Source organism: Mastomys coucha, unplaced genomic scaffold (assembly GCF_008632895.1).
Source record: "Mastomys coucha isolate ucsf_1 unplaced genomic scaffold, UCSF_Mcou_1 pScaffold15, whole genome shotgun sequence".
NCBI classification, from domain to species: Eukaryota; Metazoa; Chordata; class Mammalia; order Rodentia; family Muridae; genus Mastomys; species Mastomys coucha.
Window position 1 is genome coordinate 45,115,582 of NW_022196897.1, and position 17,037 is coordinate 45,132,618.

The following is a 17,037-nucleotide window of genomic DNA, read 5'->3' on the forward strand; positions in this document are numbered from 1 at the left end:
CAGTGAGATGACTCAGAAAGTAAGGACCCACCTAACAACCTGAGGTCAACCCCTGCTAGCCATATGGTAGAAGGACAGCACTGACATGACCCTGACCTTCACACAGATGCACTTTTGCACTAAGTGTGTATGTATCTCTCTCTCCATTCTTCTCCCTCTCCTCCCCTCTCCCTCTCCCCCTCTCTTTGTTTATAGACAGAATAAATAAGTAAATAATTTTAAAAAGAGAAGTAACTTGTCGAAGTTTCAAACTTGTCTAGTATAAAGTAAAAAATCAAGGCTCTAAACTGTTAATCAATGCCTAAATGATAATTAAGAATATAAAGGAACTTCAGAAGACAGAAACAGAAAAATTAAAGACTATGAGATGCAAAGTTGAATAGCTATTGGTCAGAAGACATGAAATTGGACAACAGGTATACGAAAAATGTCTGGCATCATTAATCAACTGATAAGCACAAATAAAAACATGATGAGAGTCATCTCACCCCTGTAAGATGCTTACACCAAATAGACACAAGATAAAACTCAGTGGTGAAGCCATAGAGAAAAAACAACCTCACACAATTCATCTGCCACAGAAAACAGTATGGAGGCTCCACAAAAAACCAAGCAGCACCCCACCATATAATCTAATACTGTCACTAGTGTATGCATATCCATAAGAAACAGAATCAGTGTTTCAACCAAACTTGTGCTCACGTGCTCAACTTATTTACAATAGCCAAAACATGGGATCTACAAAGATGTCTGTCAACTGATAAATGGGGGAAGAAAATACTGTAGATACACAGTACAATACCATTCACCTACAATAAAAAGAAAAAATTATACTTGTGATACCATGTATGAACATGGTTTTGTTAAATGAAAAAAGTACAAGAACACAAATATGAAATCATCTCGTTATGGGTGCCATCTTACAATGTTCTGATGGTTATTGAGGATAAAATGGCAGTTACCAGAGGTTGGGCAGCAAGGAGAGAGGTTTCCTGAAACCTTGATCCATGGGCACTGGTTACAATTAGATGCGAGTGTGGTATGTTACATGGCAGGGTGACTATAGCTCACAAGAATCTACTATAACTTCCAAAACTAGAAGGAAGCTATTGTAAAAGCCTTTACCACCAATGTAAATAAATAAATAAATATCCAAGGAGCTAGTTTATCTTGACTTAAACATTTTATATATATATATGTATATATATATCATTATATATATACATACACATATGTGTGTATATACACATGTGTGCATATATAATATTAATGAATTTGTACAGTTTTATGATTTTATGACTCAATTTTAAAAGATTTTTAAGTTGAATCCTTTTCAACTTAAAAATGCAGCTACCATTTGAACAAATATTCCAGTTGCTAAATAGAGGTTAGCTGAGTGTTGCCCAAAGAAGAGATGACCCAAATTCCAGCCCACACAGCTAGTGACTCCAGTAAATTATTTGTGCATAGTGCTCCCTCCGGCCAGCTATGGTGGTGCATGCCTGACATTTCAGTGTTTGGGAGGCTAAGGCGTAAGGAGTTTCCCTTGGACTACTTAGTGCGCATCAGAACAGGCAGGGCCATACAGCAGGACACTCCCATCTTAATTGGCCTAAAAAAGAAATTCACACCTCAAGTGATATAGCAAAAGAACAAACCAGCTGACTAGATTCAGCTCCTTGCTTCAGAACACATAGATAGCAAATGCATCTTAACATAATAATCTTGCATGTCTGTCTTGGTCCTGAGATTCTCTGCATATACAACTAATGGAATTTGGAAAAACTGTTGGTGCTCTACCTATAAAGTACACAGCCATTTCAGCTTAAATAGCTCCAGCCAGAATCATTTACAGGAGTCTAATTCATTAGCTGAAATGGTACAAATGGCAGGCAATGTTTCCTCTGGCTCTTCTGCAACCTTTGGTCACCTCTTCCAAATGTGTAATACCCATGTTCATGCATGTTTTCATAGGCACATGTAATATGTATGGAGAAGAGAGTGTAGCATGACTCAGCCTCCTCCAAGCATGGTCACTCCAGTGTTCATCCCAACAAAACACAGACCAGTAGCCTTCATTGGTACTAAGCAAACATTTACTCTAATGGTGATGCTCTGAAAATATTTGGAGGCAGAAATGCTGAGAGGGTGTGACAAAAATGTGGTTTCCTGGCAGGAAATTGAGCTTACCATGCAGCAGGCGCTGTTCCTGTAAGTGCAGAGACCTGAGCTCCACCCATTTTTTCTTCAAGGTTTGCTGTAAGAGAGATAGGGGGGAAATGTTCTGAATCTTAGGAAATGCAAGTGGCCAAGGCAGGGGAGACCGACAGCCCCCTCAGACCTACTCCCATTCTCTAGAGACTTAGGCTGTATTAGAGAAGATATTAGGAATACTGATTTCTCATGGACCCAGAAATCTTCTCTTGACAAAGAAGAAAACTGATGAAGTTCATGATGTTTTCTGTTTGAAAGTGCTTACTAGCCACATGCACTTTCTACATGAGCGATACAGATAACGTTGGATAGAAACCCTAGAGTTTTAGGGCTAGATAAGTGAACAGATGGAAAATTTTGGACCAGCAACTGGAGGTTAGTAAATGCTTAGTAAATATCATCACCAATCAATAAAACTGGGCTCTGAAACAAAATTTTAGTTGACATCTATCTAGAACACACTTAAGAGCTCTAACTTTGTTTGCTTGTTTTGAAATGTCACCTCATGAAGCTCAGGCTAACCTGGACTCTTGATCTCACTCTGCAGTTGAAGATGATATTGAACTTTGGAGTCCCCCATTTCCAATTCCTAAGTACATGCTCCACCATGTCATTTCTGAGGTTCTGGAGAGCAATCCCAAGACATGATGCATGTGAAGCAAGCACTCTACCAACTGAACTGTATCTCCAGCTCACCCCTTGACTTCAAAATACTCTTCTTCCCTTGACTACTGTAGCAAATGAGAAGACTATGACCAGCATGAGAAAGAACTGACTATAAGAACAGTCACTCAGCACAGAAGGCCTGGCCTGGTCCAGTCCACAGGCTAGCCAAGTCAAAGGAAGTCAAAGCCAAGTGAGAAGAAGCCATCTGGAAAGGCAGGTGTTACATGTTCACTCTCCTTCCGGCTTCCTGCCCCCTGCTTCACCTTGCCTTTGCTATTTTAGGTCCTGATAGCAAGGCCACCATGTGGCCACAGCTCAGGTTTGCCAAGGACATTTATCCATAAGAAAGATGGCCTAGTTGGAAAAGAACAATCCTCTGTACACCACCACCTGGAGGGAGTGAATGATGCTTAAAATAGAAAGATTCTTTTTGATGTGTGTTCAATGGAAGGAAATGGAAGAAGGGGGAGAAGATTAAGTCTCCAGAACATTACTGAATGGGTATGAGGAGTATGGTTCATTTCTTGTTCTACAGAGCACTGAGGCTCCCAGCAGCATCTGAAGCCTTTCTGTGACTGTCAATATTCAATCCAATTCAATCCAAAAGCAGTGAAAAGCTTAGCTCAACTCATTTCCTGTTGTCAGTGTTTTGTTTTTCTGGTTTTTTTTTTGGTTGTTGTTATTTTGTTTTGTTTTTGTTTTCCTGAACTGGAATATCACTCTCTGGTAAGCACAGGAAGGGCGGCTGCATCACTGACTCCCCTAATAAGTTTATAGTTGTGTGAAAACCAAGACCAGAGGCCTGTGAAGCACAGGGCTAGCCAAAGCTCATATATGGACTTAAACATTTCTTCTTTGCTAAAGATAGTTATCTCCCACAGGAGAGCAGGGTAAAGGAAAAAGGCAGGTTTTGGATCAAAACTAAAGACACAAAGACAAAACATATCATCTTTCTGAATTTGGTTTTCAAAAGTTCATGGACAGAGCTTTTCAAATAGTTCATATTTGTGACTGAAGGTTTTATGATCCCTGATTTTCTGGTCTAACCTAGTCATCTAAATATGCTATGACTTACACTAAGAAAACTTCACTGTAAAGAGCAGAGGTAACAAATGGCTGTTTTAAGTCTGAGACTTTTTTCTAATTTCCTCAGAGTTGTTAAACATTTAACCACATCGAAATGTTGTATATCAGATGAGTTTTAAAGTGTATGTGGATCGGGCCTCCTGATACCACATGGACATTAGACCCTCACATGGCACGTGAATGAATGATGGAATATTGTTGAATGAATATGCAAAAAATGGCTTCTTTAAACAACTCTAAACTCTAACACAGTGAGTTGGTTCCAAGTATGGCCCCAGTATTTTCATTCTACATGAGACCAAGAGCAATTCTCTCAGCACCTAATTTTTTTGTTTCACTCTTACAGATATGTCACTTAATTTCATAATTTTGTTATAGGTTAGAAGATAAAATTTCATTGAAATGAAATATTCCTCAAGGTATATAATAGGCCAAGCGAGTAACAGAGATATATTTAAAAGTAGCTCTTTCAACTAGTTCACTATCTGTACTAAACATCTGAAGCATAGACTAAGAGAAAGGAAATCTCTTAAAATGTGAGTCAGAAGGGGCAAAATTCTGCCAACAAAGAGATTAGGGCTCTGCACCATCTTTGCATCTTTGTGAATAGAATGCTCACATGCATAGGATACAAAATAAATGTGATCATGCCAAAGAGAAACCAGCCTGCCTTTAGTTATAGGTCAGACCCAGTCATTTTTGCCTGATTTTTGTCTGATTAAGTACATATCTCATAATTTCAAGGCTGGTTGTCAGGTATGAATGTGAGGCGGTAAACAGAATGGAACTCCAAGAGCTGTCAAGTGGAAGCATCACACATTAGCTAGAAATTTAGATCCTGAGGTAATATGTGGCTTCAAAGTGTCTATTTAACATTAAGAACTCAGCTCAATGTCCTTCTTGAGAAATAAACCCTGACTGAATATTAGGTATTGAGAAAAGTAGACTGATACAAGCTGCTTGCAGCTGGAGGCACCTTGGCAGACAGAAACACAGCAACGCTTCATGACCTGAGCCACACTGGGCATTTACTCACTGAGAAAGGCAGCCAAGCTGCTGAACCTAGACCTGGAAGGGAAGCTTTGATGCCCTGTGTGGAGGGAACTGCACAGACATCCCATGGAGATGAAGAAAACTTTCAAGCCCACAGCATCCTCAGGTGCTCAAGGAAAGACAGGAAAGACAGTGAGCTGCTAATCAAGGCATAGACCTTTCCCAGCAACATAGAAAGAGGAAGAATTCAAAACAGGCACCAAAATAAAAATGCTGTAAGTTCTGATGGAAAGATAAAATCAATATTCATTAGCACAAAGTGTTGAGAGAAATAAGAACAGACATACAAAAAAGGAGCCTCTTGTTGATAAAATATAAATGACATTTACAAGCTCATTAGAAAGAACACATTCTATATGGAGTGCAGATAACAAGGATGCCACTAAAGTCATTACTAAGGAAGGCAAATCAAAAGTTCCTAACAGATTTCTAATGGAAGTCCCCAAGATAATGTGGGAAGTAATAATGACAGTGCACAGAGCTGGAGTCACATGTCCATAAATATAAAGATCAGAGCCAATTTTAAACAGTATGGATTGAGGTATGAGTCTGGAACCAATTAAGTTGTAGTGAAAAGTAGTCAGGAAACAGAGGGAAAGACACACAGACACATACATAAACACACACACGCATATACACACACACACGCATAAACATACACACACACACACACACACACACACCATGGAGGGAGGATAATACAGTTAGAAAGTCCCTTAGAGAAAATTACCAAGAAGGCAAAAGAAAGCATGAATAAGTTAAAATGAGGATAAAAATGAGAGCTACAGTGGGGACTAAAGGTTAAGAATAAAAGTCTTATCAGGCAATCAGGCAAGTCCCACTATATATTTGAAAATTAGAATACTTTATTGACGAACACAGAACTTACTAAAAGTATTCTAGAAAGACATCTGACTAGCTTTACTAATAATAAGGAAACTAAAGCCATGGTTTGAAAATATTCCCTCCAGAAAGAACCCCAAGCCCTGATGATTCAGATGCCATTACAAAAATTCTACCAGAGTTTTAAAAAGAGGAACAACCCAGCTCATGTCATATACTTAGTAATCACACTAAACCTAAAAGGAAGCCTTAGAAAGAGAGATGTAGGTCACTGAAGGCTACTTTCACACACCTATGGACACTTGATCTTTGACAAAGAAGCCAAAAACATACACTGGAAAAAGAAACCATCTTCAATAAATGGTACTGGTCTAACTGGCTGTCTGTATGCAGACGAATGAAAATAGACCCATATGTATCACCTTGCACAAAGCTCAAGTCCAAGTGGGTCGAGGACCTCAGCATAAAACCCATATACTGAATCTAGTAGAAGAGAAAATAGCAAAGAGCCTTGAACTCATAGTTTTTGAACAGAACACCAATGGCCCAGGCTCTAGGATCAACAATTGATAAATGGAACCTCATGAAACTGAAAAACTTCTATTAGGCAAAAGACACTGTCAACAGGATAAATGGGCAACCTACAGATTGAGGAAAAAATCTTCACTAACCCCACATCTGACAGAGGGCTAATATTCAAAATATATAAAGAACTCAAGAAGTTAAACTCAAAAAAAAAAACCAGATAACTCAGTTAAAAATGGGGTACAGAGCTAAACAGAGAATTTAGAACAGAAGACTCTCTTATGACCATTAAAGAAATGTTCAAAGTACTAAGTCATCAGAGAAATGCAAATACAAATGACCCTGCGATTCCACCTCTCACCAATCGGAAGCTAAGATCAAAAGCTCAGGTGACAGCACTTGGTGGAGAGAATGTGAAGAAAGAGAAACACCCATCATCCACTGCTGGTGGGATTGCAAAGTGGTACAACCACTCTGGAACTCAATCTGGCAGTTCCTCAGAAAGTGAAAGAGCCTGAAGACTCACCCTTAAAGGACAAAGGATGTCAAGCTTATTCCCCTCACCTTGAGCAACAATCCTCACCAAGACAGTCCAGCAGAGAAGGGAACATGAGCTGTTTTGTACAGTTATTATCCTTTTAGAGCACACCAAATGATATACAGACAACTTAGTAGAGATTATGTGGTTTAACAAAGTGCTTGACTGTTATCAACAGCATACAAGTAATCTATGTATATCTATTCTCTAACCATAAAACTTATTTTTATAGAAAGATTATAATAAAATCCTAAAGTACAAAGGATAATACAAGAAAAAAAAAACTATACGGCCTATATGTGTAAATTATCAGATTTTATGAAAGATGGAAAGAAAAACAGCAAAATGGTTAAGAAAACCTAGCAACAACAAAATGAAATGCCATGTAATATTTAATACCCGTGGCACTGAGTTATCTATATAAAATGAAATCTCAATCAAACCTCTAGCATTTGCTCATGGAACTTGACAATTTGACGGATAACCAATAGACTAAGAACATTGTTCAGTTAGGTATTGAAAACTGAGTTGGAGCTAAAAATCAAAATGGCCACATTAGAGAGTCTGGGACTAAAATGTGGACTTACATGGAGACTTTGTTAGAATAGAACTTTCATAGCAAGTCAGGGGAGGAGAAAAGCAAAGCACAAAAGAAATACATTGGGAGAACTGCCTAAGCATGTGGGCGAAACTCAGATTAGCCTATACTTTATAGTATATGGCAAGAGTATCTCAGGATTAATTAAAGACTTCAATATGAAAAAGGAAAAAAAAACCTAAATTTTTAGAAAAAAATTTAATGTAGATGACTGACAACTGACTGATATTTAGACGCTCTTTTATAAACAAATATATGAAAGGTCTCTACAAAAGCAGGGAAACAGAATTTGGATCCCATGAACCAAAATAATTTCAATTACCTAGAAAACAGTTCTTCAAAAGGAGCAAAGAAATATAAGGACTGTTCTGGAAAGATCAAGTTATCATCATTTAGTGAAATATTATGTGGGAATGACAAAGACTCCTAGAGGAAAGTAGAATGAAGGAGCAATGTACTCATACCAGTGGAACACTGATGTGTATGTATATGTTTTTGTTTCTTGCTGTTATAATAACATTTCTCGTTATGCATGTTTTAATTGATGACATGTTCTAAAGTAACTATCAGTCAGGAATATGAGTTCTTAGGTAGACATTCAAAGTATGTTAAGGACCTACTTATATTCTAGAGGAGACTATAGATATTGAAATTTTATATAAATTTCAGAAGCAGTCCTTTAAGTCAAGAATAATAACAACAGTTTACAATAGACTGAAGATCCTAGCCAATGCTATAAGAGAAGAAAAGTAAATTAGTTGAATAATTGAGCTAAAAGGCAAAACTTAAAAAGGACTATTCTTTTTTTAGCTAGAGAATGTATTTAAAAATGCATGAAGGAAATTATTCTAGAGTATATAAAGTGCTAAATAAAAATGAAAAGCATATTCAAAGTGAGACAAATGAGAGCCACAAAGATTTCAACTGTTCTCACTTATTTTATGAACAAACTTTAATTCCTACCAAAGTCTGGGTAGAGGGGGTTCTTAATGATCTTATTTTAAATAGAACTTAAAAATCATGGGGAATGGGCACTATGTCAAAAGTATCAACAGTAATCTTAGTGAGGCTTGCTAGTGAGTAAATACGGTAGGAGGGAAAAGTTCTTGATAAAATGTAAATACGGTGAACTGTTCTCTTGAAATCAATAATTTTTAAGTGTACTTCATAAGAAAAAGTAATGAATTCAGATGGTTACAAAATACAAGTAAGTAGCTTGCCTGAAGCCAAGCTATCCCCGAGCAGCTGGCCGCTCCAATGTCCTGGGATCTGGGAGGAATCAGAGCAACCTTTAACCTCACTCCAGGAGTGTCTGGAGTTCATAGCCCGGAAGGCTCACCAACCTAGGGAACTGAAATTATGAAAACCTTCAAAAGCGCCATGCCAGAGGATTTGTACTGAGTGTTAGGCACTGTCCCTTGTGACCTTCTTCTTTCCTTTCAAGGTAGTAGTGTGTTTGCCCATGAAGGCGGATTCAAGGACAGCCACAGCGTTAGTGGTAGGTAGTCCGGTTTCAGAACTGCACAGAAGGAAAAGAAGCAAACAAGGAGACTGGGAAGGCAGAAGTGTGGGCCTGCCGGCACTCTGCAACACTCAATGCTAACTCTTCCTCTGTTTTGCTCCTTCAACAAAATGTAAATCAAGAGTGATCACAGGTGCATCAATGACTAGTTCTTCAGGTAATATGCCTTCCCGCTGGCTTTCTGAGCCTCATAGACTCTGAATAGGGAAGGAAGAGGGTGATTTACACATATTCATAGTCTTAGATATTCCTGCGAAGGTAATTGTGTGGTCCTTGACCTGTCAGTAGCTTAGATGAATCCTGACATTTCCCCTTCAAGGGCTATCTCGGTTTCCAAGATAGATCATTATTCTACTCCTCAAACATTCGTGGATGAAAAATGATGTGCTGTGTTAAGTCAAGGTACCTTTAAAGTCTGCAGCTTTGCTTCAAGTTCTGCTCTTCTGTGAATCATTGTTCCATTGAGAGTCTCTATCCTGTTTGAAGAGAAGGGAGAGGTGGAGTAAACAACAGAACTATTCTTCAAAGAGGTACCATCCTTAAGAAGAGCTGCAAGTGGAGAGCAGACTATACCAGAAATGCAGCATAAATGTCACCCTTTCTGAGGCTCTTGACTATAGAGTGTGGATACTTGAGTATCTGGACCTAAGCCAAATTTCTGAACAACAGTGGAGGAAAGAAAAGGGGATGAGGGGGAAAAAATACCTGGCAAAAGGTAGAGGGAAAGATCCTGTCTAGTTATAAACCATAGCTCATTTTCTAGAAGGCACTATTTGCTAATAGCACTGTGGCACTAAGACGCTATGTTGCTGTCCACCAGAATCTGTTCTTGCCTAGATAGGCTCAACAATCTTAGTTATTTGGTAAACATTCACTGGGCATCTACTATGAGCCAGGTGGTATGTCAATAAAAAACAGTGCACAGGATGTCTGCAACAGTGGACTCAATGTGTTATTTCTTGAAACAGGGAAGATTTTCTGCAACAGTGTATGGCCATTTCATCTCAAAACATTTAGTTTACAAATGGCCATCTAGAATAACTGGTTTAACAACGTTCTTCTTTTTCTACATCAAAGATTTTCTAAAAATAGAAGGTTTATTCTCTCTGAAGTTGGTTTGTTTTGAGCATTGTTTTGACTACAAATCCTCCACAGGTTGATGATAGTTAATTTCACCTTGGAAATCACACTCTTAAACATTTCAAAGTATTTTTTCTAAGTCTTTTTGACAACTAAATTATAGTTATATTTATGAAAGCATGAGAAAAATTTAAAGATATGGTAGGAGTTCTAAATGTGAAATCACATTTTCTCTTTTCTTTCAGTCTCAGAACCAACATAATAAGATGATAGTACAGCAAATGCTCTGTGATTTCTGATTGAGATGATGTCTGGTTTTTGGACAGTAGACTCACTAAGAAGCTGCATAAGACTCTTGGTGTTGTTCTAAGCTGTCTAGGCAATGACGTGCTCAAGTGTTGAGATGGTCCCCCTTCAGTATTTGTTCACCTTGTTTCATATTTTATCCCTCTGTGGGTTTCTAAGAAGCACCTCTACCCTTATTTACCTATGGTCTTCTTGCTTCACCTACATGGGACATATTTTTCTGACTCTAACCAATAGTGTATTCTCTTGGAAACATGGCTCCTTTGAGACAAACCTTTCCTAACTTTTATCCCCTTAAAACTCAAAGTGCTAGCCTCTGCTCCACCAACATCAGTCACTTAAAATCTGCCTCGACACACGCACTCAACACTTCCTTTGAAGTACCAGGGAAAAATCTAGTAGATTCTACTAGTAGCTCACAATGCACAGCTGTAACTGGATAGAGCCAATCCTGACATCCTCAGTAGACTGGATGGATCCCAGTGCTACTCATGACTGGGTTGAACTCAACTAACCCCTCTTTAGCCCCAGGCACTTCATCTATGTAAAGGAATAAACCTGGACTGACAAAGAGGCTGTGAAGAAGAACGAATTAGGTAATGTTGAAACCACCCAACTCTGAACAAAATCCAAACGCCCTGGCACAGCGATACATCTCATGATCTGATGCTTGGCCAACGGTGACTTCACCACTCATATAGTCTTCCTAATCCACCAGCCACCAATTTCAGTTCATCCTTAGGATATGCCAAATACATTTCCAGGTCTCAAAGATATTTTTATTCACCTACATGTTCCCACCAGGAGTTCAAACCGCCATTCTTCCCCTCTGGTCTCAGCTCCAACAGTACTTCCTCAGAGTAGATGGAGCACTTTCAACATCTAAGCTCAATTGGCCACTGTCTTCCTCAGTGGACTCCCCTGTTACACTATTCTACCTTTCCTATAGTGGTTATCAATAACTGTAATTTTTGAAATTTCAGGCTTTTCTTAAAAATCTTCTATAATTTTTAGAGTTCTACAGTGTTTATTGTTGCCTACTGAGAATCCACACAGAGATTAAAAACTTAATATTTGCTCAGTAATATGATTTTTATGTAATAATGAATTTCCCTACAACTGAATATTAAGGTCCTATTGGGGCCTTGAGTCACCGTAAAAGCAAATACGATGCTGTCTATTTTCTTATATAGTTATGACTTTGTGGATAATAATGGGTGTGTTTGTAGATATATCTTCTTGAGATTGTTAAGATCAGTCTCAAAGATTATCCCTTTGAGTGTCTAGGAAGACCAATGCCCTTCTGATAAATTGAACATTAGTACATCTGACTATATATGCTCCAAGGTGGGGGCATTTTATTATTTCTTATGAAACAATGACAGAGGAAAGATTTGAGACACATGAGAGAGAGAAAAAAAATGTTGTAGCTGAAAGATTTCATGAACTGTAGGAATGGGACCAATTTTTCTTGGTCCAAAGCAATGTGTGCCAGTTTTATTTAATTGACATTAAGAATACATTAGTAATTGATGTCCCTCCCAGAAGGACTTTTGTCTAGTGCCATCCCCGACTTCAGATGTTGACTCATGAAACCTTGGGAAACAAAAGGGACCCATGAAAATGTTCATACCCCAAAGCTGTACATGCTGCATTCCTTCTTGTGCACCACAAATAGTGTCTACAAAACCAGACAGGTATTCTCAGACACCAAAACATCTTAGAAACCCCACAGCAACTAAGTGGATATTTACGTTAGCAGATTTCCTGACGATCGGATCAGGTCAACCACTTGTTTGTGAGTAAAGCCTTCTGTGCTCACACCATTGACATTTGCAAAGATGTCACCTGTGAGATGTCCAGAGAAATGAGTGTTTTATTAGTTACGTAAACAATCCCCCGCAACATGGAAATGAAGCAAAACAAGCAAGCTCCCAAACCCCAGTGTCACTCAAGAAAACTCAAAGCAGCAAATGCTTCCTAACCTTTGCTATCAAAGAGTTTCTTGGCATTTAAATGGCTTCTAATATGAGAAGAGCTACATTACCAACTTGCAGGCCAGCACAATGAGCGGGGCTGTCTTCCTGCACTTTGCAGATCATAGTGCACACTTCTGAGGGACAGGTGTTCTGGTTCTGGAGTCTGTAGGTCTATAAACGAAGTGGATACATAGTAACTTTTCCAAAAGGTCGACAAATATTGGTGGAAACCTAAAACCATGGCATAATAGGTAAGTGCAACTTTGGAAAGGCTTTTCTCAGGGTACACTGAATGGAAGGTACCAATTTTGCAATTCCACCAGATCATTGGCAGCCAACACCATTCATAAAACATCTGGCATGAGAAAGTGGGATGTGAGTGTCTCAAAATGTTCTGTTTTCAAGCCTAAGAGACCACCTGATGCATTTATTAAGAAAAAAATTAAGAGTCTTAGTTCCCAATGGGACAAAACAGCCATAGCCAAGTGAAAGAAAAAGATCCTTGTGAGTGTTTCAGGCTAAAGCAGGCATTGCGGGAGAGAGTATGAGATACAAAATATCCAACAGGGAGTCAGGCCAACAGTAATTATATTAAATCAGAATTCTGCAAATTATGACAATCTTCCCTGGGTTTGTTCTAACTGACTCAGTCAATTTCATTTCTGAGCACACAGACCCCTCCTGCTCTGAATTCTCACCAGTTTCTCAATCACCCAACTAAATAAAAAAAAAAGAGAGAGAGAGAGAGAGAGACCTGCTTCCCAAGATGCCTCAGTTTGACACAAATAATTCAGTGAGTTCTATTGTTAGTGTTTTGAGATTTTACTTCAGAGTGTATAAAAACACTAGGGAAACATTTGGTCTGTACAGCAATTTTGTAATTCTGAAAAAAATCAGTGTTTTGAGTTGTCCTTTAAAACTATTTAGTCTTATTACTAAAAACTAAGCCACACCAGAGTGCTGCTTTCTTCTAGAGGAATCCACACCTGAGACATGATGATCAGTCACACATAGATCATTCCCAGAGCTAGTCACTTGGTTCTGTTAAATGCTGATTTGCACTCAAATGTAGCACATTTAGAATCTTCTATTTGACAGGAAAAGGAGCTTTAAGTGGCCTATAACACGTGTTCCAGAAAATTTCCTGCCTCAGACAAGAACTCAGCCCCTTGTAGAAATAGAAGCCAATCTAATTCATGTACAGCAGGAGCTAAAACTGATAAACCTTGTAGAAGTCACTGTAATAGCAATCCACGTCAACAGGAGGACCCAACTTCCATCACTAGGTATCAAAGTAAGCAGGATAAGCACTTCGATTTATGTGCAAATGCACATTGTAGCAGCTATGAATTTGGAGATTAAAGATAAAAGGGAAAACCAGAAGCCATGAAGGACAGAAAAGAATACTTGGTCAAATAATATGACCATATCACCTACCCACATCTCCCATCCTTGTGTTCTGTTGACTCAGAAAGAAATTGTCACAAGTGTCTCTGCAGGCATTGACTTCTGAGATGACATGTGTGTGCTGTAGCTCAGAGGTGAAGCCATCAGGTCTCATTGAGTACCTAAGGTTTCATGTTTCTGTGGCCTGTCCTCTAGTAAAGATGATTTTCACTTTGATTACACACACACACACACACACACACACACACACACACTTGTGGTGAGAGAGAAACAGAAGGAAGCAGTGATGGGCATCCAGTTACTACCACTAGGCAACCTTGAGTAGGCTGTGATGGACATACAGTATATCTTCAGAGAAAGTTGAATGGCTCGAGTGAGGGGCCCGTACTTCTAAAATCTGATTGGTTTAGCGCATTTTTTGTAGAAAATTATGTCCCAATGATTTCACCAAATTTTAAAGGAGCAGAGTCAGAAAACAGAAACCTCTGCTCCTACGACTTCCGCGTTCATTCCATGTTGTTTCTTCACTCGCAAAACATATTTAATGTAGCAGCTTCCTGCTCCTGATCTTAAAATATAACTGAGTTTCCTTTCATGGGGTTGCTATCATAGTAAAGTTTTCTGAAAGCAGCATTCACTGAAGCGAAGACCTAAACTCTGACATATAGCATAAGAATACAATTATGCAAAGCATGTGGGAAAGAAATGCAGAAACGGTGTGAGGGAAATGAGACTTAAGTTGCTCCACTCAAGTAAACTACAGTCCACATGACTCTATTCTCCATCTTTTCAAATATAATTATGAAAAGGCAGGCAACAGGTATTCTTGGACAGGCACATTGAAACCTATGAAGACCAGTACTAATTTTCACCAGTGGTTTTTAAGTAATGAAGTATTGTTATGGAGTGTGTGTGTGTGTGTGTGTGTGTGTGTGTGTGTGTGTGTGTGTTATAAATTTCTCACTATACCCCCCAAAAAATTTGGTCTCAATTGTAATATATATGGATTCTATATACACAGATATACCATCTAGCAAGTATTTCATTTTTTTCTTTTTCTTTTTCTTTTTCTTTTTTTAAAACAGGGTCTCATAATGTAGACTTGGTTAGCCTAGAACTCCCTGTCTCTGCCTTCCAAGTGCTGGGATTAAAGCCATTTACCACAATGACCAACTCAAGTATTTAGAATCTGACTTACACACAAAAGAATATGATTATATGAAAATAAACATCTGTAAATGTCTTTTGCTTTCTTATTTAAGGTCCTGAAATAGCAAGCACCTGTGTCTGGAGTTCTCCTTAAGGAAGACAGTAGTGATGCGTAAGGAGTAAGCTGCATTTCTAAAGAAATACAAGCTTTAACATTTTCTCTCCCCACAATACTCAACACACGGAGAAGACAACCACACACTAAATGAAATCTAGTTCTCACACTCATTCTAACCCTACCCTGACTTCATTGTTCTTTACAAATATCATGATGGAATTAGTGCCTGTTTTTCCTTCGGAAACCTAAAATGTTTAAAAACTGCCCACCTGAATTTCAAATCCAAATGTTCCATTGTCTTGCTTTTCCACAGTAACAACCTTCCTGTAAGTAAAAATAAATAAATAAACTGCATAAATATCAAAATACTGTATTTAACATATATTTAACATTAACAAAAACTGTTACAATGAAAATTAGCTTTCATTTCTATAATTGCAGTATGGCTTAGCAATATGTGAGTGAGTGTGTCTGTGAGTGTGTGTGTGTGTGTGTGTGTGTGTGTGTGTGTGTGTGTATGTGTAGCACTTATCTTAGGCAGAGACTTAAAAAGAAGAAAAAGAGAGAGAGATAAAGAAAGAAAGAAAGAAAGAAAGAAAGAAAGAAAGAAAGAAAGAAAGAAAGAAAGAGGAGGGAAGGGGAGGGGAGGGAAGGGAAGGGAAGGAGAGGAAAACAATGACTCTCTTTACCTTTGAGACCAGAAAGAGTCACCCAGAGAGCTTGACCTGGCCAACGCGAGCTGAAAAATATAAAAAGCAAGGTCTCTAAGACGTGTCTGCAAGTTCTCTGCAATACAAAGGACTTTGTTCTTTCTCATCATCCTGGAAACTCTCTTAGATAAGATTAGTAATGTCCATTCTCTCTTAACAGCAAAGGAGAGTCTGAGAGAACAGGGACTACAGACATTCTGTTGGGAAGATGAGGAAAAGGTCAAATAGTAAGATCCTGGGGGGGGGGGAGATTCATACCATGTAGCAGACCTCAAACTTCCAGTGATGGCTTTATACCTAAGTTACATTCATGCCTACTTCTCAGTATTAGCAATTTACAACCACACTGAAACACCTACATTAACAATCACTCAGTTCCTACCCACACACAAATAGGTTAGAAAATAAAACAAGAGATTCAGAAAGGCGAGGGAGGGACTCCAAACTTCAATTCCGATTATGATTTATTTCACAATAGTTTTGGAAAAATATAGTAAGATTTCCTGCCAAGAAAGGGAAGAAACTTCATAATGCTATAAATAACATAACATTCACTCCTCTGCACATTTTTGGAAAAGACATATAAATATAAGCTTCTGGGACCAACCAAAAAGACCCCTTATAAAGAGAGGGGGTCAGCAAAAAGGAGGACCCCAGTTGTAAGGACTGCAGTCAATGTCTAACATTGTTGTAGTTTGGTTAAAGAAATATTTAAAGATGTTAGTTATTAATTAGTCCTTCCTTAAATACCGTTCCAAGGACTCAGAACATAACTTTGGCTCCTAATTATACTTTAAAAGGTTTTGTATATACTGTGTGGTGACTGATGTCTGCAAGGTCAGAAGGGGGTCTCCAGATCCTTGGAATTGGAATTAAGGGCTGCCTACTGTAAGCTTCCATAGGAAATTGAACCTAGATCCTCTAAAAGAGCACAAGTAATCTTAACAAGAAGCCATCTTTTCTGCCAATAACCCATGGTGTTTAAATGCCAACATCCTGCAATTGTCATTCATAAGCAAATAAATAAAATAGTAGATAAAAACAGTTGGTAAAGATACATAAAAATAATGTGAGGATAAAAACACACATAGAAAATACATAGGAGAAATAAATGCATACAGGACAAATTTCCATAGAAGCCTGCATTACTCAAATTGCCAGGCACCAAATGCCAACAATTGCACAATTTTTTGGGATGCCTCAGTGTTAAGAATTCATCAACCAGTCACTATACACAAGGGAA

At 38.4% G+C, this 17,037-nt stretch overlaps 1 protein-coding gene across 1 annotated transcript in view; it reads right to left on the bottom strand.

Moving 5' to 3' along the window:
* Nucleotides 1–17,037, bottom strand: part of Cytip (cytohesin 1 interacting protein) — a 30,559-nt gene that overhangs the window by 7,018 nt on the left and 6,504 nt on the right. Inside the window, exons 2-7 of the mRNA XM_031370306.1 lie at nucleotides 15,774–15,823; nucleotides 15,354–15,408; nucleotides 12,479–12,581; nucleotides 12,186–12,279; nucleotides 9,452–9,521; nucleotides 2,191–2,257 (exon numbers count right to left, since the gene is read on the bottom strand). Coding sequence (XP_031226166.1) covers nucleotides 2,191–2,257; nucleotides 9,452–9,521; nucleotides 12,186–12,279; nucleotides 12,479–12,581; nucleotides 15,354–15,408; nucleotides 15,774–15,823 — 439 coding nt within the window. The remainder of the gene's footprint in view (nucleotides 1–2,190; nucleotides 2,258–9,451; nucleotides 9,522–12,185; nucleotides 12,280–12,478; nucleotides 12,582–15,353; nucleotides 15,409–15,773; nucleotides 15,824–17,037) is intronic.